The sequence below is a fragment of the Pollicipes pollicipes genome, unplaced genomic scaffold, assembly GCF_011947565.3.
Source record: "Pollicipes pollicipes isolate AB1234 unplaced genomic scaffold, Ppol_2.1 Scaffold_4219;HRSCAF=4965_pilon_pilon_pilon, whole genome shotgun sequence".
NCBI lineage: Eukaryota > Metazoa > Arthropoda > Thecostraca > Pollicipedomorpha > Pollicipedidae > Pollicipes > Pollicipes pollicipes.
Window position 1 is genome coordinate 34,806,993 of NW_023596448.1, and position 25,822 is coordinate 34,832,814.

The following is a 25,822-nucleotide window of genomic DNA, read 5'->3' on the forward strand; positions in this document are numbered from 1 at the left end:
CAAATTCGGATGGCGGAAATGCCAAGGGATGTTACAAACGAGGTTAAATGACATGATATAACAACAGTGGCACCTTGGGTGGGTTGTTGACCTGTTTCGATGTTGGGCTGTCACGGTCAAGCCAAGCGCCATACGGCACTCCATTCGAAACTGTCGAACAACTTACGGGGATGGGAGAGGTTACGAACGGGACTCCAGTCGACTGCGCCGGGGAGGTATTGACGGTATGGTACGGGACCCACAGTGCGGTGCTAGTTGAAGAGTCCTGCTGTAGTAGTTCTTGAACATGTGGTGTATGGAGGTCTGGGGCAACTGAAGTATTTCCCCTTTTCCTTTGCCTTCGGCTGTAAGCGCTGTGGAGAAAAAACTGCCGCATTGAAAGTGCACTACGTGGTTGTCGCCTTCCGTCCTGTCCGTCGTAAACCCGAAACTACTCCAAACATTACAGCATAAAGACGAAACTTTTAGCGTGAAGAAATATTGGGAGTGCAGTGTGTCGGTGCGGCGGAACTTTCCCTGCGATAAAGGAATGTTTCACATTTGAAGATAGTGAAGCAAGCATCAGATGTGATGAAACGAGCTCACTTATAACTGATAATGTACTTTTAAGTAGAAAAGGCTCCTCTAGACAGTGCAGTGCTCTATTTGATAAATAAACTCTTCAGTGCGTCATAGTTTGATTACGACATCGTACCTTGCACAGCATTGATTGAGAACTAATGGACAGTCGTGGTATCTGTAAATCGCGCTCACGAACGCCAGACATGAACGCCTCGACAATTATATTTTTGTCTTTGCCTTGCTCGTCGCATGGCTTATGGAATAGCAGGATTTGAGTGAAATTAAGGCGTCATGAATCCCGAGGTGACTTTGAAATGCTCTCCCCGATACACCTTTTCCCATTTTGGCGGGCGTGTAGCTCAGACACTAGATGGACTAATGTCTTAAGAAGGGTAGGATCGTGAACAGCACCAAAAGGTATTCAGGATGGCAATTTCATTTCAAAACCCCATATAGATGTGGAAACACTAAAACACCCCCCCCCCCTTAAACTAGTGTGCCATTTGTGCGTGCGGAACTGGCGGGATGAAGCCGATATTAAGCCCAATAAGATCGACCCACTTATTCTTCAGCTTCCATCTCCTTGGCGACGCGCGGCTCCAAATTACGATTTGAAGCTTTTCCGGTGCTGTAAAGGAAGCGCAACCCCGCAAGATTTGTTTCAGGCACGCGATGGAACGGATCTTACAGTGTCATGACTCATTACCAAGGTGTGCTGATGCATCCAAGGGCCCGACAGGAGCTGGATGTGCGCTTGTCTGCGGGGATCACTCTCTACGTCTCCACCTCACTCATATTTTTCGATCGATTTGGACGAACGGGAACGGCTAACCAGCAACAACACCCTAATCACATAAATGTGGATCCGTCATATCGGGATCCACGTTTACGTGGATATCGGCGGTATATCGGGATCCACGTTTACGTGGATCCCGATATGTGGATGTATGTGTCACGTCGGAATTCTGGGCAATGAGAAAGCGCACGCTGCAGCGGAGGTTGCTGCGTGTGAGATGAGGTTACTGTTAGGCTACGTACCTGCTGAGACCCCAACTCGGGCATATCTACTTGCGTCCGCGACGCGTGGCTGAGAATATTTGAGCAGCATCTTCACTCATTCAGGGAAATCAAGCCCGAGCCTAGTAACTGGGGGTCCGTTCTCCGCAAAAGTCCAGGAAGTCGCGCTTGTGGACTTCGCTTGGGTCATACGTATGCAACGCACTCTCTCTCCCTGACGCGCCAGGCCCCACCTTAGCGCGATATATGTGGGGACCGGCTGTGTGTAGAGCATTTCCTCGTCTCGTGCCGGCAGTATGCAGCGGAAAGGCGACGGTATTTGTGCCAGCGTCCGTCCGCCGGCTGGTTAGTCGTGACACGTGTTACGAAATCGCATATTTTTATTAACAGTTTTTTGAAGTAAATTGTAATTTTTAATTTTTTTAAATTTTTTAAATTTTAAATTTTTGTTAACAAAATTCAATTAAAATTCAGTTCAACAAAGGTTTTCATTTTGTCACGCGTGGACTTTTGTCACGCTATTATTTATAATTGACGCGCACTGTAACCGCTTAATAATAGTTGACACATTAATTGCTTGCCTGCAGACTAGGCGTGGTCCTGGTTCCCATTTTTGGTTCCTGGTTCCTTCTGGTTTCTTTGGCAGAGCAAAAGCTTGGATCCTTGTTCCTGCTGTATCTTTAGACACACTAATATCCAGGATCTTGGTTCTTATTGGTCCTTTCGACAAAGGAAAACTCTGAATCCTGGTGCCCACTGGTTGCTTCGACAAGGCCCCGGATCCGGGTTCGTGCTGGATCTTGTGACAAGCAAGGATCCGGGGGCTTTCTACAAACCACGATCCATGATTATGTTTCTTGTTGTTTTTTTCGATAAAAAACCTTGATCCTGGCTCCCACTGGTTCCTTTGAAAAACCAAGCCCTAGGTCCTGGTTCCCACAAGTTTTTTATATCAGGTCATGGGCCGGATTCCTGGTTTGCACCGGTCGTTTTAAGAACACTGGACCTTGGAGGTTGGGTTGTCACTGATTTTTTTTACCAGTGCAGGACTCATGGTTACTTATTCTCATGGTTCTCAGCTACGAAGTCAGGCAAGTCACACAGGACAACCCACGTATTTTTACTGTCCTATATATTAAAAGTCGTAGATGCCTGGGTGACCTTGAAATAGTCTCCAAAAAGTCTGCACATCTTCACGGGCGTGTAACTTAAAAACTAGGGGGCTGGGGGTGGGGGGCTCAAGCCTTAAGAATGACAGAGCCATGAGCTGCACCGAATGATATTCCAGATGGCTTTTACGGTTAAAAACCCCAAACAAAGGTGGATCACTCCCTTTAACGCGCCGCGGCGCCTGGCACCGCACGTTATGCCCTGGGTTCTAGAGCCTCTGACGTCATCCCTGACTTTTACGGCACCCGATGATATCGGCCGCAGTACATGCCGGGCAGGACCAAAACACGAGCTCATAAAGCTAGTAGAACTCTCCACGCCACCAGTAGGTAAATCGGAATGCAGGAGCTCTAACCAACTCAGATATTTGGACGGGCTGCAGAGTGGAGGGAAGGATAATTCAGTTGTTATTTTGCAGACAAGCTTCAGCATTTGAGGAAAAAATTGGCGCCTCCGAAGTAACAAAACAACATAATAAAAATGAAAAACAACGAAGCATAACGCAAGCATATTACCCGTTTTTATGCAGATGACTGTGCCTAGCTTCCGTTTAGAAATGGTGACCACATCTCAACGCAGTTTTTTATATAATGAACCGAGTTTGGCGAGGCGCGACACCTCTTGCAGAACCATGTGGTCTAAATTAAGGCATGGAAAACATCATTGACGTACATCACTGAGTCAAAATGTCCGATGTATATGCAACTTTGGCTCCAGCCAACTACAATACACGACTGGCCGTGCCAGCATAGGATTCCATGCTACTGAGGTTTTCTTATAAAGAACAGCTTCATGCAAAGATTTCATATCCATGGTCCATTCGCCTTTTCCACACGGAAACCAGGCACAATTCTATAAAAATTGATGATCAGATTTTGCTATGGTTCCTGTTTCCTCATCCCAAACATGTGGTTTCGTCAATGTTTTTCTCCGAGCTTGTCCGCGAAAATAATTGATATTTCTCTTCCCTTTGGTAGGCCGTTCCAGTAGCTCATTCGGTTAGAGCGCCTGCATTCTAATTAGCGTAATGTGGTGTGGACGGTTCGAATTGCTTTATTTGCTCATTATTTGGCTCTGCCTGGCATAGACTGCGACCGGTAGCAGCGGGTGCCGTAAATGTCAGGTGACGTCAGAGGGTGTTACACTCGGTTAGGGTGCGCGGTGCCGAGTGTTGCGGCACGTTAAGGTTTTGCCGTGCCATTCCACCGTTGATCCGGGGTGCCACGATCGAAAAGCGGTGTCTGGCTTCCCGCAGCAAACAACGCTTGGCGTCGGCGTTGACCGCATCAATTAATCTATCTAAATCTATGATTTAGCAAAAAGTTTTCGCCGATTTTTTAAAACTAAAAATAGAATATCGCAACCGATTCCGTGGTTTTATTCTTATATCTTCCCGAATTAAAACCGGGTGGAGATGGATGCATCTGAATATTCTGAATTCTAACACCCAAACGCCTGATATGCAAACAAAGCGGACCGCACAGCAGCCTCTTTAGCTCACTTCCATTCCGGTCATGCGTCACACCACGCCGTCGAACCAATGGACCGGCGATCAGTCTTAAGTTTTCAAGATTTGCCTTTGAGAAATAAGGTGCATTGGAGCGGGAATAGACTTATTTATGCTGTGATTGTACAACATAATACAATACATTACGATGTTCCTTTAGGCGCGATATTTTTTGTTTTTGCAAACCTTCTTTCACTGCAGTTTCGCAACGGGGCATGACACTGCAGGACGAGCTGCCAACCATAAACACACGCCTAGACTATGGCCTGCCTAGATGACCACGTTCCGTGTACGCCACACGGCGTTAGATGGCCTCCCACCGGCGCCCGAGCAGGCCCATTCTGAACAGCTCCCTCCGTGTTCCGGTGAGCCCTCTGGGATCATTAGGGCTGGAGGTCGTGTTCACCGCCCGGCAATTGTCAGCATCGGGACTCGGCGGCGCCCGGACTCTCGCGTCCCTGGACCCGCCGCACCGGCGGCCGCGGCCGCGACGCGTCGCCACGGCCCGGCGTCTCGGGCTGCGATCGCAGTGTGTCGCCGCTAGGTGGCGGCAGCCGGGCGGCGACCGGGTCCGGTTATGTCATGCATAACAGCGCGGGATCGGCTGTGGTGACCTGCGACCAGTAGGAGGCCGAAAGGCAGCTGGAGCGCCGGGAGAGGGAGAGGGGGGGGGGGGGGGCAGGTGGCTGTCAGCCAACTTTGAGACAACTTGGCCAGAGTTTTCCATTTCATGCTGTCGGGCCGGATCCGGTCCAATTCGGCTCGATTCAAGTCTGCGGCGGCGTCCGCTGCCGGCGCCCTGTGACGCACGGCACCTTGTGGAGCCCGCCCCGCCCCTGCCGCAGACCTCCGCACCTCATGCCTCGACCGTGCGACGCCAGCCCGCGCCTGACCCGCTGCGATCGGCCCGTGAGATTACGACGGGGGCAGGGCAGCGCCGCCGGCGCGGCCGCCAGCTGACGCGTACGGAGCACGCGCGGCATGCGTGCCTCGCCTCTCGCGCGGCTCCCTCGGCCGTCGTGACTTGCAGTCGGGCGCGCGCCGGCCGCGCCGGCCGCGCCGGCCGCGCCGGACCGTTAGCGGCGGCCGAGTCCGCGCGCCCGGTGACGGCCGGCGCACCTCGGCTGCTGCGGCCCCGCCGGCGGTGCCGTTCTCACGCGCTGTCGGTGCTCCTGCAGCACGGCAGCGCCGTCAGCCGGTCTGTCGCGTGCGGAGCTGTCGCCCGGCCCGCCTGGTGGCCCGGTCAGCGCGGGTCGCGCTGGGCCGCCGGACGGATCGCCCGGTTGATCTATCCGGACCAGGGCGCATTTCCGGACGGGTCGGCGTCCGGATCCATATGGAGCTCGTTGCGGATCTGCCCAGGGGCCCGACCGGATATCCGCACGGATCTTGGGGATCGCTGGTGCAGTCTAGGCGGGCGTACTTATGAGCTCAAGCAGAAAAACAGCTGCATGGATGGGATCGGTACCGGGTCGCCGAGCACTTACGCGAATATGTGTTGAAAAGACGCGACGGCACTGACCTTGACCGTCACACGCACGCCGGGTCATCAGACGATCATGACAGATGTCTGCACAAGCCTTCACACGTCTGTTTTGTCGTCGGACGACTCAGTGAGGTCCGCGCGTCGCGTGGTGCTGCGACCGCGACGGGCCAGGCCGCCGCCTGACAGCCGCCACGTCCCTGCTGAGCCGTCGTGCTACGTCGGCGAGATAACCGCGGTCCGCCTCGGACCGGACCGCCGACCCGGGCGACCGGTGGCAGTCGTCGCGGTCAACCTCGTGACGCCGTAAGCTGGGCGTGACGTCGGTACGTGTCGCCCGCTGGACCGGGTCCTGCCTCGGGGGGAGGGGAGGCCGATCTCACCAGTCCGCAGCCGGCGGGGAGAGGGGGGGGGGGGGGGGCGGGCTCGTGTGCCGGCGATGACTGACCGGACCGGACCGGACGAGGAGGTACTGGAGACGCGGCCGGCGGGCGGCAGATCTGACTTACGTCAGCGCCTTCTGAGGGAGCGGGACCAATACCGCGGGCGGGCGCGACCGTTGCTGGCGGAAGTGGCTCACCGGTTTTTGTGTGTGGTTGTGGAGCGGAGACGGTTTGGGCGCGCGGATGATGACAGAGCAGCGGATGCAACTGTGCGTGGTTAGAGACGGAGACGTTACCTGACAGTGAGGGGCCGCATTCCCCGCAGCTCCCTTATATTTTGAAATCCTTGAAAGTAACAACACGGGGACAATTAACGCTGCACACCCCGGCCGTTTCTTGTGATATTTTTTCTCAGTTGGTATCTTTGCTGGAGGCTGGCTTTCCTTCAGGTGATTTCACTGATAGGAAGGCCAGTTTGAGCACTCCCGGGGGAAAGGGGGCGGCCTGATGTATATTTAAGAGCACTGAATTGGAAATTATGGGGAAGATGAGCTGCTGTTCACCCTTGTGTTTCGGGTTGTAATGACTGTCTGGGGCGGTGAAATTGCTTGGAGCCCGCTGTACATCCATCACCAGCCAAGCCGTGTCCATCCATTACCCGCACCGACCAATGTCAACCTAGCCACACCTGACGCTATCTGTCTATCCATCTATCTGTCTATCTGTATTAACACACACACACATATATATATATATATATATATATATATATATATATATATATATATATATCACATGTCTGTACATACATATATATATATATATATATATATATGGGGGGGGGGGGGGGTGCACGTGTGTGGGGGGGGGTGTCGGTGTGGGTGGGTGTCGGTTTTGAAAATTTCGGTAGAGATTCAAGGATACATAGCTGTGGACTTTAGTTCAACTGCCGCAATACAACCGTGTCGTTTTCGCCGCGAGTTATATTCCAGATTGCATCTACGCACAACAACTGAGCTTCAAAAACCTTCACGGCGGAAAAGCCCGTGATGTATAGGTAAGGAACATCAGAGATATGTTTTCTATCGATGTAATCAGGTTTCGTTGCCAGTTTCACAGCGCTGGCGACTTTTGTCCGTTGGAGACCCTGATGGTGACCAAGACCCTTGGAGTTGGCGACCGTTGAGCGCGCGAAGGGAACTGCACATAGAGATTGGACGCAATGCCTGGGTACTTTGCATTAAGGGATGCTGAATAGCCTTCCGTCGGTTTGGTCAGGAAGCACGGCAAAGTTATTGGAGCAGACTTGTTTTGGGATTCCGTTCAAAATGACGTGCAGGTTCGTTGCTCGTGGACAGCAATTATGCGCCAGACATAGCAAATGTTCCAGTTGGTGAGGCCAGCTCGGAATTATTGCCTGCAGCAGCTCCATGTTATATGGTCTCCGCTTATTGAATATCAGCGTGTTCACCACAGCAGCGGCTTATCGTCACTGGTTACTGGATGCTATCGATCCGTTCGATCCGTGAGGCTGCTCCAACTGCCACCGCCAAACGGAAGCAGGTGAATCACCTCTCTCGTCCCTCAGGCTGTGGGTCAAGGCCTCCTCTCTCTTCGTCAGTGCGCTCTCTCTTAAAGAAGCTTTTCTCCGACGGAAGGTATCGAGAGGTGCCCCCGGCGGGGTAAGAATGAACTCATTTTTCAAAGGGAATCCATCCCATGTTAGCCTGCCGTCGGTTTTCTCGAAAGCTTGATCTGCAGAAACCCGCCGAACGCATCTGTTTTATGGTTATTTTATGGTTATCCGATCCATTCAATTCGTTGGGTGGAATCCCTTCGAATGTAACATTTCTGTGGTAGGAATTCAGTCGGGCGGGCACAGTCCGTGCCGCAGACCGCGGACAGACTCTGGGCACTCCGGGCACCACGGGCAGACTCCGGGCACAGACCGCGGGCGCAGTCCGTCGCGCAGTACTCTGCTTACCGACACGTTGAAGACGCTGTGGACTCCTCGCCGTGGCTTCAAACACTGTGCGTCGAACAGCTCGTCTGGTTATGACTAAGTGTGCGAAATCAGCGAACGCAACGCCTGATTGGCCTATCCAGGGCGTTTCAGCGACATCCAGCAACATTCATCCATTCAGCACTGCAGTGACCCGCATCCCCAGAGCCATGCGGTGCGGTGGTTCAACAACCCAGTATGAGGCCGATGCATATGCGTTTCTATCACCAGAAATCGTGCAAAAAGGGCCTATATTTGGTCTTATCACGATACCGTCGGAACCAAGCGAATTCGTGTATCCATCCGTCTGTTACCCTCCTTTTGCCGTTGCCAGTAGATCTTCCCTGAGGCCATTTATCGGGTCTGTCACATCAGGGGTTGCTGAAGATCCACAGACAGTAGTGACGACCAATGTGCTCGCTGTGCCCGAGCCTGGTATAACTGGATCGCTTTGTGACATTGGCAACGCTGCCGTCGATGGACAACGCTGGACCCCCGACTGACGCTATTAGCCGAACACTGAGCAGCTCATTAGGCGATGCAGTTGGCTGTCGGGTATACCCGATGCTCAGTGTACTCAGCCTCCAGGCGGTGGAATCGATTTTGGATTTGACTCTCCGTACGTGGAGTCGGAGTCGGGAGTCAGTCCGGTCCCGGACCCTGCGAACGCCCCGTGACTCGCGGCTGACACAGCATGAGTGCAATCTACTTGAGCGCCTGCGGCGTTGAAGTTGAGCGACTCCGCGGACGTCGTGCGGCTCCGGCCGACGGCGGTTTGGAATTCGGAAAATGCGGTCCGAGAACATTGCCAGTTTTTGTGGCGAGAAAACACGCGAAAGCGCCGTGTGCTGGCAGCCGGCAAGCCTGTATAAGATATATTCTGGTAATGAGTCAGGGATAAGTAGGTGTGCAATTTTCAGTAGTGCGAACTGCCAGAACAAGAGCGGGTTACTTCATGAACTATATTTTTGGTCCATTTATAAATTCAGGTGACCGTTATGACGTATTTTCCAGTCGTGTTCTCCTGAGGCCAACTTATCAAAAAATTCCATAAAGTTCTGATTTGAACCCGACTACCTCAATCGTTTGAAGAATCTATTCCACACCGACTCCGCCAAAACTTGGTTGCTTCCGAAGTTCATTCCGACTGCACCCAATTCACGCAGAAGCCGGGCGCCCGAATGTACACTTGGCCCAAAGACAGCACACTACTGGACGTTGCCCATCTCCATTGGCGAAGCCGTCGCTCGATGATGTAAGGGACTGTCTCAGCCTCGCTCTGCGCGTGCTGCGCCCTAGATATTCTGTGTATGCAGCGCAAGACGCCATGCGTCGTTACTTGAGTGCTGACGTCATGGAGGGCCCTCCCCCGTCCACCCGTCGTGTGTCCGTGTTCCCCAATGTCCGTGCGGCCGGCTCCCCGTGCACCCGTTCGTGCTGCCGGTTCCCCCGTGCACCCGTTCATGCTGCCGGTTCCCCCGTGCACCCGTTCGTGCTGCCGGTTCCCCCGTGCACCCGTCCGTGCGGCCGGCTCCCCGTGCACCCGTCCGTGCTGCCGACTCCCCTGTGCACCCGTCCGTGCTGCCGGCTCCCCGTGCACCCGTCCGTGCTGCCGGTTCCCCCGTGCACCCGTCCGTGCTGCCGGTTCCCCCGTGCACCCGTCCGTGCTGCCGATTCCCCCGTGCACCCGTCCGTGCGGCCGGCTCCCCGTGCACCCGTCCGTGCTGCCGACTCCCCTGTGCACCCGTCCGTGCTGCCGGCTCCCCGTGCACTCGTTCGTGCTGCTGGCTCCCCCATTTGCACCCGTCCGTGCTGCCGGCTCCCCCGTGCACCCGTCCGTGCTGCCGGCTCCCCCATTTGCACCCGTCCGTGCTGCCGGCTCCCCCGTGCACCGGTTCGTGCTGCCGGCTCCCCCATTTGCACCCGTCCGTGCTGCCGGCTCCCCCGTGCACCCGTCCCTGCTGCCCGCAAGCCGTCTGGGCACATGGCATGTGCCAAGTGACTTCACGTGGTATGAGTGTGAGAATTTTGCAGCTGCAATATGGAACGAACGTGCCCGCAGCGACAACCTTAGGGCGCATGAGGCCACGACATTTGCTATGTGTCAATAGGCTCAAAGCTGCAGATGTTCGCGTGGGTCTCAGCCACAATCTGAGACTAACGATTTTTTTATGATACGCGCCTCGTGACCACGTGGTTGAGGCCTGCCCGCGGACCAAATAATCAGCATCATAACTCCCGAATGTGGGCCAGCTATGTTTGGGTTCACCGTTGTACCGTGATGCAGTTGCCATGCAAACGGAAAGCGCGACGCGCAGTTGTGTTGCCGCGGGTCGTGTTGCTCGAAATCGCGGGTCGTGTTGCCGTTCCCGCGCTGCAAATGGCGCGACTCGCTGCGGCTAGAGGTGCCGATTAGATTCCTTTTTTTAGTAAATAATTTTCAAAAAAGTTAAAAGAATCCGAAAAAGTCGCGCTTGAAAGATGGACAGATGGGGTAAAAATCTGCAGATTTTTTAAAGAGCCGATATATTTTTGTTCAAAACGACGTGTTTGTGGAATATAACAAGCTGTTGATAGAGGACGCTAGAAAATAATTCGTTTTGAAACATGAAATAGAAATCTGGACCTAAGACCTAAACCTAAGACCCAAATCTGAGGAAGCTCTACACCGCCCTATGTTCTTTAGTTTATGAGACTTATGAACTGGGATGGGAACGCACTTTTCCCAAAATTCCTAAGTCGCACCAGTTTTGAATCGTTGTTGTACGGCTTCCGCTTTGATGACAAAAATGATGTCGTCAAAATGACATTTTTTGGATAAGCTGATTTTCTGGACACATTCCGGACGGACAGCTGGTTTATGCTTGAACTTTGGCCTGGACTTTGGGAAAGGACTTCCAGAAAACGGCGCCTCTAGCCGGGACACCGATGACTAAATAAGTCCGGCCTTTCGCAAACTGGCGACATAAGCGACCGATCTGTCAAGGCAGATGGCTCTTTATCAGCGGTGAAGGATCAGTGCCCACCCGTGTAAGTTTTTTTTAACGTAACTCCGCTTTCCACGCGGAGGCGGCGATGCCAGCAACAGTAACGATCTCATTATTCGCGTGAATTGACAAACAACCCAGTGCGTAATGATTGCGCCGCTAACGACGCCACCAGAAAGCGGCGGCACGCGTTGACGAACAGCCCGACAGTTTGCCGTTGCCGTGGTTCACAACCTGATCAAGCAGGAGCCATCCGGATCGAATTCAGGTCAAGGCCGAATCAAGAGAGATGAGTGCCCGGTCGCCGCTCATCGACGCGCGCTCCCGGCAATGCCCACTCACCCTGTGCCCTGCCGGCAGGAGGCGGCGCGGGTGGCGCGGCGGAGCCTGGCCTCCTCGCCGGAGCCGGAGAGTGGCGCCGGCGCCGCCCTGCTCGCCCAGCTGGAGAAGGCGCAGCACAACCAGCTGACGCCGCTCAAGCAGCGCGAACGGTTCGCCAACGTGAGCCGGCTGGACGCGGCGCTGCTGGGCTTCGAGCCGCGCTGCGCGCTCGAGACGCGCGAGGTGGTCTCGGCCGTGCTGCGCGCCGAGAGCGAGCCGTGCCGGCGCGAGCTGGTGGAGTTCGCGTGCCGGCTGCGCGAGGGCACTGCCTACCCGGTCCGGCTGCCCAACTACTGCCCGCACCATGGTGAGTGACGGGGAACGGCGACGGGCGGCGGGAAGGTGCGGAGACGGAGACGGAGACGGAGACGGAGACGGCGACGGAGACGGCGTCGGCGCGCTGGGGAGGGCGGGAACCTTGATGGGTCCAGGTCGCGAGCTTGATGAGTCCTGTGGGGAGAGAACAAGACTCTCATGTTTGGGAGGGCGAGCGAAGATGTTCATACGCTGGGGAGGGAGTGAGGAAGACGTTGGATGTGTTCGGGAGGGAGAGAGGAAGTCGTCTTTACATCGGGAAGAGGGAGAGAAGGGGGACGTTTGTGACGGATGACGGGGGAGAGAGACGTCCAGACATTGGGTGAAGAGATAATAGGACGCTCGCGAAACGGTATGCAACTAAGTGTGAGCCAAATTGAGCACGTGTTGACTTCCGCATAGCTGGGACTTATTACAGTAACATGGATGCTTATGACACTTGGCTGACTGTTCACGTCAAGTTCAGAAAATATACGGTTTGATTACAGATTGATTGCCTGTAATGGCTGAATGGCTTCGTCTAAACAGATGGACGGCTTCTGTCAGAGTTGGACCCCAGCAAATATTAGATATCACCAATCAACGATGCCAACTCATGATCGTTGCCTTAGTCTGTTGCCTTGGCCGTTGTCTCACATCGCCCAGTTTTTTTTTTTTAATATGATCTATTTGGAGGCTAGTTCTGCGGCTGAGCTCAAGAACACGCAACCATTTTAACGTGCATGGGCTTTTACGGGTTATCGGTCAGTGTTTGGTGTGTACAGACCTCGGACTCCATCAAAATATGCCGAATATTTGCGCCCGACAATACCAGGTCCTAAAACGGAGTCGTGGAACTCCCTGAGACCCCGCATTTCGTCGTGTGGTGCAATAACACCGGAAGTGGTACCGTCCAACAATTCCCCCCAGACAGCAACAGGACATGAAGTACGCGAAGTACAACAGGACAAGAACCGGCGGGCTCTTGATCCTCCACTGCGAACTTTGATGTTGCCCTCATTTGCGAGGTGGCATTGTGAAGCCCTGAATCAGTGACCGCGTATTGTTCCCCCCCCCCCCCTCGTACAGAACGGCAGGCATCTCACGTGCGCTCTTCGTGACAAGCCGCCCCCACCGTCAAGGCCATCCGACGCCAGCAGTCTTAAATCAGCGACCAGTGTCCGTCTGACCCTGCGATGAACGTGGCCAAGCTTCCGGGCAGATCCATCATGGACGAACTGCCGGATATTTTTTGCGGGGGTCCTGGCGTGGACAGTACAAGTTTACAGTAGCAGCAAATTACATTTACATTTTACAGTAAAATTGTAGAACAAATGGTTGGAGAGTTACTTCCTATGCCCGTAAACCAGTTACGTAGAAGACCATGTCCCAATACCGTACTTGGACCGATCTGCTATGGTTTGCACCGACCTTCCTTGCACCGACCTTTGCGCCGACCGGCACCGGCTACCGACGTGCTGTCCTCTCTCCGAACAGCGGTGCCGGTTACTGGCATGCTCTTATCCCTGAGCGCCCCTCCCCCCTCATGCAAGTGGGCTGGCCTGGCCACATCGGAAGTAATACACACCGGCGGCGGGGGGGGGGGAGGGGGGGGGGGGGCTACGACCGTCCGCTACCGATAATGGTCGCGTAGAGACCGTGGAGATGTCCCACGACGGTCGTCCGTCTTCCTTGCGGCTGCGGCCGACTGTCGCAACGGCGGCGGCGGCGAGCCTGCGGCGCGTGCACAAACTGCCGCTGATATTTGTCGGTGATGGTTGGTTTGCCACGCCAGCATGGTTCACTGAAAGATTTGAATAAGGGTGAGATATGCGCCGCGAATTAATACGGATACCATCGTACTGCATTACCGGGTGTTCGATCAGCATCCGGTGATATAAACTTCCGGTCTTCAGTGCCGATCAATGGGAATAAATACATGCGTGTTGTCTTTTTTTATTGGATTCACCTTTTTATTTCGCCTCCCGAAACACGGACCTCTGCTTCCGCTGTAGATTATGGCGACCACACCGCCGCCCCATTTTCCGGTGTCGCCGCCGGCTGGTGTCGTCCGCTCGCGTCGTCGCCGCATCCCGCCAGCTGCCCACGCGGAACCGAGCCGCACGCACGTCTGTCGCCGTCGCATGCGATGGATGGGCCGGCTATCGTGGCTGATGGCCGCTCGTCTGGCTCGCAGCCACAGCCCGCCCCTTTCCGCCCGGACGCCGCCGCCCCCGATAGTGTGCGATGGCCGCAGCGATGGCTTCACGGCTATCGGCTGCCGTCGGGCGGGCAGCGTCACGGGCGAAGCCGGCGGCGGCCAGGCGGCCGCACCGGACCGGGTGCCTGGCGAGCCGACGCTCGGCGGAGGCCCGCGCGGTCCCCGCCGCTCCAGCGCCCCCGGCCTCCGTGCTTGGTCGCCTCGTCACGAGCCGGTGCCCGGCTTTACCCGGCGACCGTAAGGCGCGCGGGGGTGATCGACGCTCCGGCCGCGGCCGGTGGCGGGCCGAACACCCCTGCAGTCGGCCGGCGGCGGGTCGGACACCCCTGCAGTCGGCCGGCGGCGTGTGTCGGTTGGATTAATTCAACCGGAACTCCCGAGACGCTTGCTTTTGCTGGAAACCGCCGGAAGAAAAGGTCTGGGAGAGGACGGGATTAAAGCGGAAAGCGGCTGGAAGTTGTTTGGTGCTCGGCGGTTTCGGTGCCGGCGGCCGCCGACTTTGGGCTCGGCTGCCTAATTAATTAATGGAGGCGCTTTTCCGTATGGAGCCTGCTTTAAGCTGCCGTCAGTTACCTGGATGAGCCGTTAAACCCGGTCCGCTGGGGGCCCCCCGTTGTCGGTCGCTACAGTTGGACGCAAAACGCCCATTGTTCCACAGAATTGGCGAAGTGGTTTCCTCACCGGCCGTAATTCTCGGTCTTCCTCGCATTAAGGTACATCATGGAAGCCGTCGCCAGAGCCGCCGATTTATCTCAATGATTGGAACGGGTTACCGGTAGGGCAGCGGTTATTGGAACGGGTTACCGGTAGGGCAGCGGTTATTGGAACGGGTTACCGGTAGGGCAGCGGTTATGTTGCGCGTCTGGGAAACCAGAGGTACGGGGTTCGATTCCCCGCCGTGTCCGCCCTTCCTGCCAGGGTGAGAGGCAGGCGACGCCATATAGCCTCAGCAGCTTACTGCCTCGTAAAGCCTAATGACACACGCGCACACGCACGCTCGGCCGGTTCGGCCCTGCTCCCCAGGATGTGAGAAATGGTGTTAACTGCGGATCCACATAAGCTGTCCTAGGTCTTCGACGTTTGGACGACGACGGACGACGACGACTTCGACATCAAACGCGGTCACGAGAATTGGCGGAGCCATGCGGGAACAGACGTGCGAAGGCCCTTCTGCTGCTTCAGCCACCGTGATGTGGAATCTGGATATCGTTAGTCATGTGGGCGTGACGAATTGACGTTTTGGGAATAGTTAAAATGGAGTCCAAAAGTGCCGTTTTTCACCTCTGATTCGCTGGTATTGAAGCGGGCCGGCCGTCACGTTTCAACCTGCATTTGACAACGAGCGTGGCATCGCAGACTTGGGGTTACCACCATCATGTTGACGTATGCGGCGTATGTGTCGTTACCAGTATTCTTTTTTTAAAAAGGATTCGTTGCTGTCTTAAGCCCCCGCTGCTCTGAGTGTGCCGCTCTGAGTGTCCACCGTTCTGAGTTTCTGTCGCTCTGAGTTATAACCGCTTTGAGTGTCCGCCGCTTTGAGTGTCTGCCGTTCTGAGTGCCCGCCGCGCTAAGTGTCCGCCGCTCTGAGTGTTCACTGTTCTGAGTGCCCGCCGCGCTAAGTGTCCGCCGCTCTGAGTGTTCACTGTTCTGAGTGCCCGCCGCGCTAAGTGTCCGCCGCTCTGAGTGTTCACTGTTCTGAGTGCCCGCCGCGCTAAATGCCACTCTCAGTGTCCGCCGTTTTTAGCGCTCGCCGTTCTGAGTGTCCGCCGTTCTGAGTATCCACCGCCCTGAATGCCTGTCCTGTTGTGTATACGCCGCCATGAGTGTCCGTCGGTGTGACTGACGGCTGCCTTGTGTGCCTGAGTGCCTCGAGTGTGATCGGCCATATTCGGGTGTTCGTGACTTTGACCGCAAAACAGTTGTCTAACATTCTGCACAATGTGTAAGCGAGCGCCACAAGCATGTAAGGGCATAGTATGTATCGTTACATGCACAGCGACTATTGCACTGAGATCACGCTAACTACGTGCTGTTCGTATCACAACCACCGGCAACGTGCATCCTTAGCACTGTAGCTGGTGATGCTGGCCCCAGCGTGGTCTGCTGGCGCCAGCGATATTGCAGCCGAGCTAGAGTGCTGGGCGGCGGCTGGGCGGCTCGGTGTGTGTGAGTGTGAGCCGCTTCCGTGCCACCGGCGCTGTGTGGCTTCTGCGGCTGTTTGTTCGGAGTGGTTCGGCGGTCGCAATGACGTTTCGATGTGGGTTTATTGCTGTGAGGGGTGGGAAGGACTTGGCCGCTGTAGGAACCGGGGGGAGGAGGAGGAGGAGGAGGGCGTTAGCGCACGCTCGTGTACTCCCGGTTCGGTTTGGACGGCGACTGGACGGCTCAGCGACTGCGTTTTCACGGTTTCTGCGTGGCCTGCGCCTTAGTTCGGCTTAAGTCTGGTGGACCCTCGCCGTCGCTGTCTTAAAAGACTGATGCTTCCAGCCATGTGCCTGGATCATGGGTTAATGAAGGATCCCATTGGGTTCCGCGTTTGTGGGATCCTGAGATCTTTTTGAGAGACTTCAGGCACATGTCTGGATACTATCTGGACCACTATGTTGTGTGTTTTAGGTAACACCGATCCCCTTTGGACTGGGCATTCTTACAGACAAAACAGTACTGTTAGCCTTATTCCTCTCGGATAACCAGGAGAAAGGAGAGATGATGCAGTAATGTTTCGGGCACATGCCTTTATCCAGCACGATAGATAGATGAAAATAATTCGCATGTATAGGTGATGCCTAGTGCCAGATACGTTATGGCTATTTGCTTGTATTGCATAGTAGGACCGCTGACGTTCATCTTCTTTACCAACGACATCCAGTGTTATGTTTCAACTACGTGTAAACTAGTGTCATACGCAGACGACATGCAGCTCATGCATGAATCATCACCATCTGCATGTAGTTTCGCACAACTGCGTTCGTGTGTTGAGTCCGATTTGACCGCAGTCTCAGTATGGTTTGTCACAATGGCATGAAGATCAACCCGTCAAAAACGGAATTCATTGTTGCTGGCACACCCACCAACTCCCGCAAAGCCGCCGGGACGAGTGCGAATTTTGATAACTCCCAGCTGTCTCCCTCAGAGTACATCGAAATACTGTGGTTGCTCATCGATGCAAATTTCAACTGGTAGCATCAAACGGCCAAAACTACGCAGCGATGTTTTGGCTCCCTCATAGCTATTAACAAACGCAGGCATGTGCTTCCCAGCCCCCCAAGTCCCTAGTTGAGTCACTGGTTTTCCCTCGCATCAGATATTGTTTACCGGCCTGGGCCCGACAACAGCCGTTCAGCGCCAGCGCCTGGATGAGACTATTAACTTCGCGGTCAGGCTTGTTGCCGGCAAACCCAGACGAGATCACATCACGGAATCCCCAAAACAGCCTAATTGGCCCAATTTAGACGAGACTGTCACCCACCGCGACTGCATATGTTTGCATCGCGCCATTTACGTGCCTGATGGGCCACGGACTTTCAGTAATCTGATCAGGCGTCGATCTGAAGGATCTCGGCGGCACACCAGAACCATTGATAACGAAACTGTACTGCAGACGAGCGCTGTAAAACACGCTCGCTTAGAGCGCGTGAAAAGGGCACTTTCGTATCGAGCCGTAGCGGCGTGGAATTGTCCCTTACCGCCACGCGCCAGTGCAAAAACTGAAGTGAGTTCAAGGGCAAAGCAATGCCTTTCATCAGAGAACTTACCTAAATTGACCAACTGGCCATGACGTGCAGGTGCTGATTGTATCACAAGTCGGCCATGTTTTATATAACACCGTATGTGTATCGCTGGCGTTGCATCTCATTTGCATGTGTTGCGTGTTCTGTGTTGATATATGTAGTATGCACTGACTCGGCGTTGGAATAGCCACTAGCTGGATTTCGTCAAGGTACACAATGATAGCAATAATATTAGCTTGGATTCGTTCGCGTGCACACGCATTTTTATGTAGCTTTAACCGTTTGTTAGACATACACTGTATCGCAATAATAGCTGACAATTGCTTCTTGTTTAATGCCCTGAATGTTGATGACCTGTAAAACTGGCGCTGTTCCAAAAACCCTGAAAAGTCGATTGGGGTCGGAAAGCAGTTTTGAATTTGCTCCTCATATTCGTTGATCGTTTTGACACAGACATGTAGCCTAATTATTATTGCATCTTCCCCTCATTTCTCCCGGTTTTTTTAACGAGAAATAAGTTCAACAGCACTGCCATCTATTTGTACAAATTCTCGCGTAAACGCACGTAACAACTTACTTGAACATTCGCGAGGCCGATGCGGGACTGTTAAGGAGCTGTTGTCATTCGTTGCCTAGCGATACAGGTCGTCTTTGCGGTGGCCGAATCGTAGGTGAAATGCCTAGCAACAAGACATGGGAGTGTGCTATAGCCTCTTTTTTAACTACGCTATTTCTCGTTTTTTATCCCAGCGCGTTACGTCATGCTTTGATAGCGTGTGCATTGCTTAAGCTTAAACGTTTTGACGCATAAGTTTTGAGCAATACGAACACGCAGTTTTCCCAAAAAGGCGCGGCGTAACGTAACACGTCGATTTCCTTCAGTCTCGCCACGTGATGTACCAATCACCGAACCCACCAGCTCGTGGTCGCCCGAGCCGCTGCACGGCCTCGCAATGTCTGTGTCGGCGCCGGGTGCCGAGGTTGCGGCCGCCGCTATCAGCCGTCTCCGATCATGGCCGGCGCTGGCAGACGACGTGTGGCGGCGCGGCCATAAATCACAGGGCATCGCGCTCCGGCCCGGCGGTTATCTGCCGCCGCCGTGCGCAGAGGCGACGCGGCCGGCTTTGTGGGGTTCGCCCCGAGGCGACGCGGCCGGCTTTGTGGGGTTCGCCCCGAGGCGACGCGGGGCTTCGCCCCAGGGACGCGGCCGGCTTTGTGGGGTTCGTCCCGAAGGCGACGCGGCCGGCTTTGTGGGGTTCGCCGAGGCGACGCGGCCGGCTTTGTGGGGTTCGCCCCAAGGCGACGCGGCCGGCTTTGTGGGGTTCGCCCCGAGGCGACGCGGCCGGCTTTGTGGGGTTCGCCCCGAGGCGACGCGGCCGGCTTTGTGGGGTTCGCCCCGAGGCGTTCGCGGCCGGCGGGTCGGGCGGCGGCGCTGCTGCGTACATCGCCTCGTGTTGGACTGTGCCCAGCCTTGCAGGTGGTCTTTCCTCTCCTTCGCTGCAAGATTGTGCATTCGTCTTTCTGCGATTTGCTGTGCGATGCTCATCGAGGAACTGCGTTGTTGTTCTGTTTGTCAGGCTGGTGTGCGAACTGCTCCGTGTTTCATATGGCGAGCTATTGTGTCAATTTCTTTGCTCTTTTATATGACAGCTGTGTTGTTTACCTTAAATTGGCAATGTCGGAAATACAAGTTCACAACTCGTGGTAATGGCCCGGGCTCCAATTTCCGGCCTTTACTCTCCGCGTCTTTACTCTAGGCAATGTGTGCCTACTCCCAACAACACTGGGTGGTGCCGCTTAGAGCACGTAATGATCCGGTGAGCCGAGAATTAGGCACCGGGACTACGTGCTGAGGCCAGCCCGTGATCCCACGTGCCGATAGATCAGATGGTGACCCCACGTGCCCGGGATCAGATGTAGATCCCACATGCCGGGATCACATGGTGACCCCACGTGCCCGGGATCAGATGGTGATCCCACGTGCCCGGGATCAGATGGTGACCCGACGTGCCCGGGATCAGGTGGTGATCCCACGTGCCGGGATCAGATGTAGATCCCACATGTCAGGGACCACAGCGTCCCAACAGCGTCCCAGTCTGCGCTCTCACGTGCTGGGATCCCATTCGCCGTGGATGGGACGCTGATCTACAGCGTCGGCGGATCACACAATGACGCCACGTGCCATGGATCAGACGGTGACCGGAGAGCGTCCTCCCCGGATGACGCGCCCGGCCCATTGCACGTCTGGGGCTGATCCTCTGAAAGATGTGGACTCTGGCTGATCGAGCAGGCCGATGCAGGGATTGGTGCCGGTGGCTGAGCTTAGGTCAATGGAGGAGCTCCCGGAAATGGGAGAGGGAGAGGGAAGGGGTGCGGTGTGGGGAAAGATGGTGTGCTGAGAGTGATTGAGTGACTGCGTTTTTGGGGTGTATCGTTCTTTGACCAGACTGGCTGTTGATTCGGGTGAGGCAATTACTGCGTGGTGAGGCTCTTTTTGCTGTTTTTTTTTTCTGTGTGATACATTATGCTGTTTTTGCAACTTGTTTTGTTCGCGGCGTCCCAATTAGCAACAAAATTGCTGAGGTACGTTCGGCCAATGTGGCTTTTTTGCTTTCATGATTAACGGATTTATTTAAGCGTTTTGAGCCGGTGCCATACTAACCATCACTTTCCTGGACAAATTTAGATCCGTTGGACTTCTTTCAAACAAAACATGCATCATCTCTCCGGATTTGAACCGTGGACCTTCAGCTCCGAAACCCGGCGCGCTCACCACAGCGGCCGGCGCTGCCCACAGGACACGAGTACGGTCGCCAGCTGGGCTGCTTCCGGGACAGCAGGACGCTGCGCCTGCTACCGTCGCTGGCGGGGGTGGTCAACAATACCGAGGCCTGCCTCGAACACTGCGTCAGGGAGAGTTTCGTCTACGGCGGCCTGCAGTACGGGTGAAGCTAGCGGGGCCGCCGGGTGGCTGGCCTCCGAGGAGCCGCGCGTGGGCTGTCTCGAACACTGCGTCAGTGAGAACCTCGTCTACGGCGGCCTGCAGTACGAGTGAGCGAGCGGGGCCGCCGGGTGGCTGGCCCCCGAGGAGCCGCGCGCGCGGGCTGCGAGATGGTGTTTGGTCTGCTGGGACCCCTGTCCCCATGCGACGCTGACTGCCAAGAGGGTGCCGCTTTCTGCTGGCTGGTTGGCAGGTATCCTGGTGATGTTCTGTGTCGCTCTTCATTGGATTAGTTTACGAACGCTTCGACGGGGTGCCGGAGTACTTACGCACAGGTGAGTTTCATGTAGCTGCGTAGCCGTACCGGGCGTGTAGGGGTTTTGTAGCATGTTTTGTGCCGTTCGGTACACACTACAGTAGCCCCCGTCCTTTGCTCCAAGCGTGCTTTGATTCAGTGTACACAATAGCGCAGGTTGCAAGTCAGGCACTAACAAACGAACATGTACGTAAATCAAGTGCTACACAGGAATGTGACTAGGGCGGGTCGAAATAACTTGCTTTGTCTTTCCGTGTGGTTTGGCATCAGAGTAGGTTGGACACAGCTCCATAACGCAAAACTGAAGCCACATGCGGTCCAAAGTTGCGTCGTTTAGGCATACCACGAAGAACACTGAGCTTTACAGACGTGCCTGAACCGCGGGTGATTTACAAGTCAAGGCCCCTACCTCAAACTTACTCCATTTAACCACGTGGTTGTAAGTCGTGGATGTCTTTGTATACAATGTGGTTTAAAAAGCAGGTTCTTGTAGCTTTGCTGCGCAGTTTGAGAGCTGCACCGCGAGGAGCGCAGTTGCCGTCTGATTGGACGAGAGTGGATGACGTCAGTGGAGTGAGCGGCCCTATGGCCACTGCAATGACAGAGGCCCGAGTACATCGTCTGAAAACATTTTTTGCTTCGGACTTTGCGGAACCAAGTTTCTTGAAAAATTTTGCCACGATAGGGTAACACACGTGTGATTTTTTAAAGCATACGTTTTGCCATTTCATCCGTTGTGGTTATTCCAAGTTGGAAAGGAAAGAGCGTATTGAAAACCTAGTACACAACGCTTCGATCAAAATGTTTAGCTTTATTCAGCTATTGGTAGGAGTGTGTGTAGAATAAGGGCCTGCAGTTACCTTAGTCCCAGACAATTTACGCGAATCCGACATCCTTTGTGTGACGTCATCACCTCTGCCACTCTTGACGATGGAATGGTTGATTGGAGCGTTGTGCACATCGCTTTTGAATGCGCCTATAGGACATTTGAAACCGGGATGAGGATTGCAAATGCATCATTCTTTTGACAGCGAAATATATCAGACAGGTGGGCATTGAATTTTGGGGGGAGTGACGCATTTGCGTGACATGACGCACATTTGCACATTAAGTTTACAGGTCATCATTGCCGTTCGATGTAGTTTGAACCTGACATGATGTAGAGACACCGGATTCAATAGCCTCAGATTTCTGCTTCGGTGACGTTTGGAAAAGTCAAGCCGCACCTTACGTTTCCTGCCAACTTTGGTCTCATCCTTCCATGCGGTGCTCTGATGTCACCTCCCGCGCCGTCCGAGAGATGGCGCCAAGTGCCGTCCCACCGTCGGACCCGTGGGCAGCATGTCTGTCTGGTCCCTCAGCTCCGGGAGGGAAAAGGGGGGGGGGGGGGCGGGCGCGCGCTGCGTCCAGGGGGCATCGCCATGCTTTGGTTATCGACTTTTTCGTGATGGGCGTACTGCCGAATAATGGCAATATTGTTCGTATGATTAGTTGTTTCGCTGGGCTTTGTGGCGCAGCACATACCATCAGAGCGATTTGAAAAGGCACGGAACAGGACATTTCCAAGTTGTCTTTTAAACGTAGCTCGATGTCTCGCCTGGAACGTTGCTTTTATAAAAAAGCGAACGGATGAACAAGCAAATGACGTAAAGGACTAAGCACGACAAGGAAGCGGAAATTATAGGAAAAGAGCAGATATTGCACGGAAGGTAAACAGAAGGGCCATTTACGAATTCGTCATAATTATAACGTCATATATAACGTCATATAACGTCATAATTATTCGTCATGTTCGTCGTAAACGATTCGTCATAATTGCTTTATGGGTTGCATGTTGTTACATGGCTTTGACTAATCGCTGTCGATTTTCAGCTAAGTGTTTCGTGTTATTGGACATTCACCGTTATGTTACGCACATTTCATTCCAAGTCAGCTGCCACGGAAATGCCCGAACATGAAGTTTCTGTGAGCATGATATGGCACTAACGTGCCGCTCGCAAGTGTGCACCATTTTCAAGGCTGCTGATGTGTGTTTCATGCGCATGAATTGTCGTGTGCGCGAACTCCCATGGGAAACGCATCAAGTGTGGAACCTGTGACACACATCTAGGGTGACTACAGTGGACTAAGCCCAGGAACTTCAAACGGGCAGTCAAGGTTGTGGTTTTCAGCGCGTTAACCTGGGGATCATGCATATGAATGAGGCATGTGGGCGGGTCACCTGCGTTTGGGTGGTAGACGGAGGGGGGAGGGGGGGGGGGGGTCGATACGCTCGGGTGCCGGTATTTGGAGGTCATTGGCGTTCTGCGTGTAACTACTCAGTGTGCATACCTGAGGTTTTTGTAAGCTGTCACCATCCCATCTGACGGTATGTTGGGGGAATCCTGGCCACTCAGAGACAAATGACGGCACAGCACAGCAGTGACAGCACAGCAGTGACAGCACAGCGTAACTTTTGACCTTGTGTTCGGCCAATGCCACGATCACTGAATTTACTGCACAGAGGCTCCGACATAGACCCACCACCACCACCACCTACCATGCGCCAATACCGGGATCGTGCTCCCTCTGGCTGGTGCGGGTTTGATACGTGCGAGCTCGCCAGGGCGGAAGCTGGGGCCAGAGGTAGTGATGTGTTGTATGCGTGTGTGTGGAGGGACGGGGATAGTGCACGTACGTTTCAATGACAGACATTAGCGTGACAAAAGGATGCCATTTTATGGCTTTGCGTGACATCGCTCATTGTCGTTAGTCCTAAGTCCGTTGGGTTCCTGTTTCGACTTCTTGCATTTTACGGTAAAGAATCGCATCTTCACGGGCTGAGGCGCTGCAGCAGTAAGCACGTTTCAATTATAGTTCGTGGCATTCGTATTGCGGATGTTTCAGCGGTTGTTCACTATCTCCGTGTTCGGAGGCAGTTAACGACGGTGAAAACGGAGACGGTCGTTAACTGTCCCCATTTTCCACGTTTGTCTTACCACATGTCTGTGTGTCCCCCAGCCTTAGCGCCACCATTATATTCCCTTGGGTCCTGCTAGGCAGGACAAAACTCCTAATCTTCTCGTCGTAACGCCGCGTGCGTCCTGATACCTAAGTATGGACTCGGGTCTGAGTTCGCGCCACGCAATATAACAACACTTTAATGACAACAACACGATGATGATAAAGTTGTAAAGACATAAAACTATCAGGCCAGCAAAAAGCCGCAAGGGCCCATCGACGTTGGTCTACCTCACGTTCCGCGCGTACCCTCGACACTAATCTTACCGTCTGACCTGCCTGAAGTTAGCTGTAAGTGAGATCCATATACCGATAGAACTTGTCCAAACGATTTTAAATGTTGCTAGAGAGGGAATTACCACAGCTTTGTTTGACAGTCCTTTCCAACAGTTCACTGCACTTTGACTAAATAGCATCTGCCTCTTCATAGTTCTACTCGTACCTTTTTGCTAATGGAAAGTTTCTTTGAAACCTCGGCCTAATTTCCTTGTAGGTCTACCTGGTCTATCCCTATCTTGATCCATAATCTTGAACACCCCTATCAGATCCTGTTGAAGACTACGATATTTCAATATTATAATATAAGGTTCATTATTCTATATATAAGCTTTCCCTTATATTCTAAGCTGTCAGTCCCAGCTATCATCTCAGCTGTTTTTCGCTGTACACTCTCCAGCCAGTCTATATCTTTTTGGGAGCGTGAGGACTAAGCCTGCGCACAATACTCTAGGTATGATCTGACATAAGCTACTCACAACTTGCTGACAACATTCCTACTCCTGTAATGGACATTCCTGGTAAAGGGTCCCAGCATTCAAAGTGCCTTGTTCCTAGCAGTCTTACATTGTTTTTCAACCTTTATATCCCTGGGAATTGAAACCCCTTTGCCCTTTTCTTCTTCAAACTGGTTCAACTCCCGGCCTCCCACTTTACAGCTAATGTCGTCACTGCCGGAAGTAGACAAATACATCACATTACACTTATCATAATTAAATGACATCTGGCACAGATAAGTCCAGTTCACTAGTCTCTTTAAGTCAACGTTCACCCGGCTTGCATTTTCTACACCCTATCAACTGAGTGTCGTCAGCAGATTTAAGCAACTTTTTCGTAATCATATCTCACTATTTTTCACAAAATAATTTGAAGCAAAGGGCCCAACACCAACCCTGCGGAACCCCACTCTCTGCTAGCTCCCACTTTAGTACCACTGAGCACCTCTCGTTGCTCCTGTATTACGGCCAAGTCCTCACCCAGCCCATACTTTCGCCCTCAGTGCCACGCATTTTTAACGGATGTAAGAGACGCTGGTGCGGCACGTTATCAAACGCCTCACTAAAATCTAGATAAACAACATCTAAACTATCGCCTTCGTCTTCTCAACTAGTAACATGCTTCATGAACTCCAGAAGGTTGGTCAGCCCAAATACCAAATGCGAAATACCCACCAGAAAGAAAACCATGCCGACTACAAATTATTAGGCGACGCCTATCTAAATATGACTGGATGCTAGCCTAGATGAATTTGTGTGAGATATTACACATCAGTGAGGTGGGATCGACAGGCCTCTAGTTGCCGACACTTTTTCGGTCCTCTTATATACCGGTACTACATTGGCATTGCACCAGCTCTCGGGTGCTTCTGAAAAACTCAATGATCTGTGAAATATTAACATAAGGGCGTGAGCTAAAGCACTAGCGTATTCATTTAGCACCCTGCCAAATATCTGATCAGGCCCGGCCGCCTTATTAGCCTTGATTTCCTTCAAGCTATCCCTTCCCATACCCCCGGTCCCCATCATATCTGCAGGATTGCTTACTCCCGGAT

At 53.7% G+C, this 25,822-nt stretch overlaps 1 protein-coding gene across 1 annotated transcript in view; it reads left to right on the top strand.

Moving 5' to 3' along the window:
- Positions 1 to 25,822, top strand: part of LOC119095250 (xylosyltransferase oxt) — a 94,007-nt gene that overhangs the window by 33,210 nt on the left and 34,975 nt on the right. Inside the window, exons 8-9 of the mRNA XM_037218116.1 lie at positions 11,471 to 11,798; positions 20,535 to 20,682. Of these exons, the coding sequence (XP_037074011.1) occupies positions 11,471 to 11,798; positions 20,535 to 20,682 (476 nt within the window). The remainder of the gene's footprint in view (positions 1 to 11,470; positions 11,799 to 20,534; positions 20,683 to 25,822) is intronic.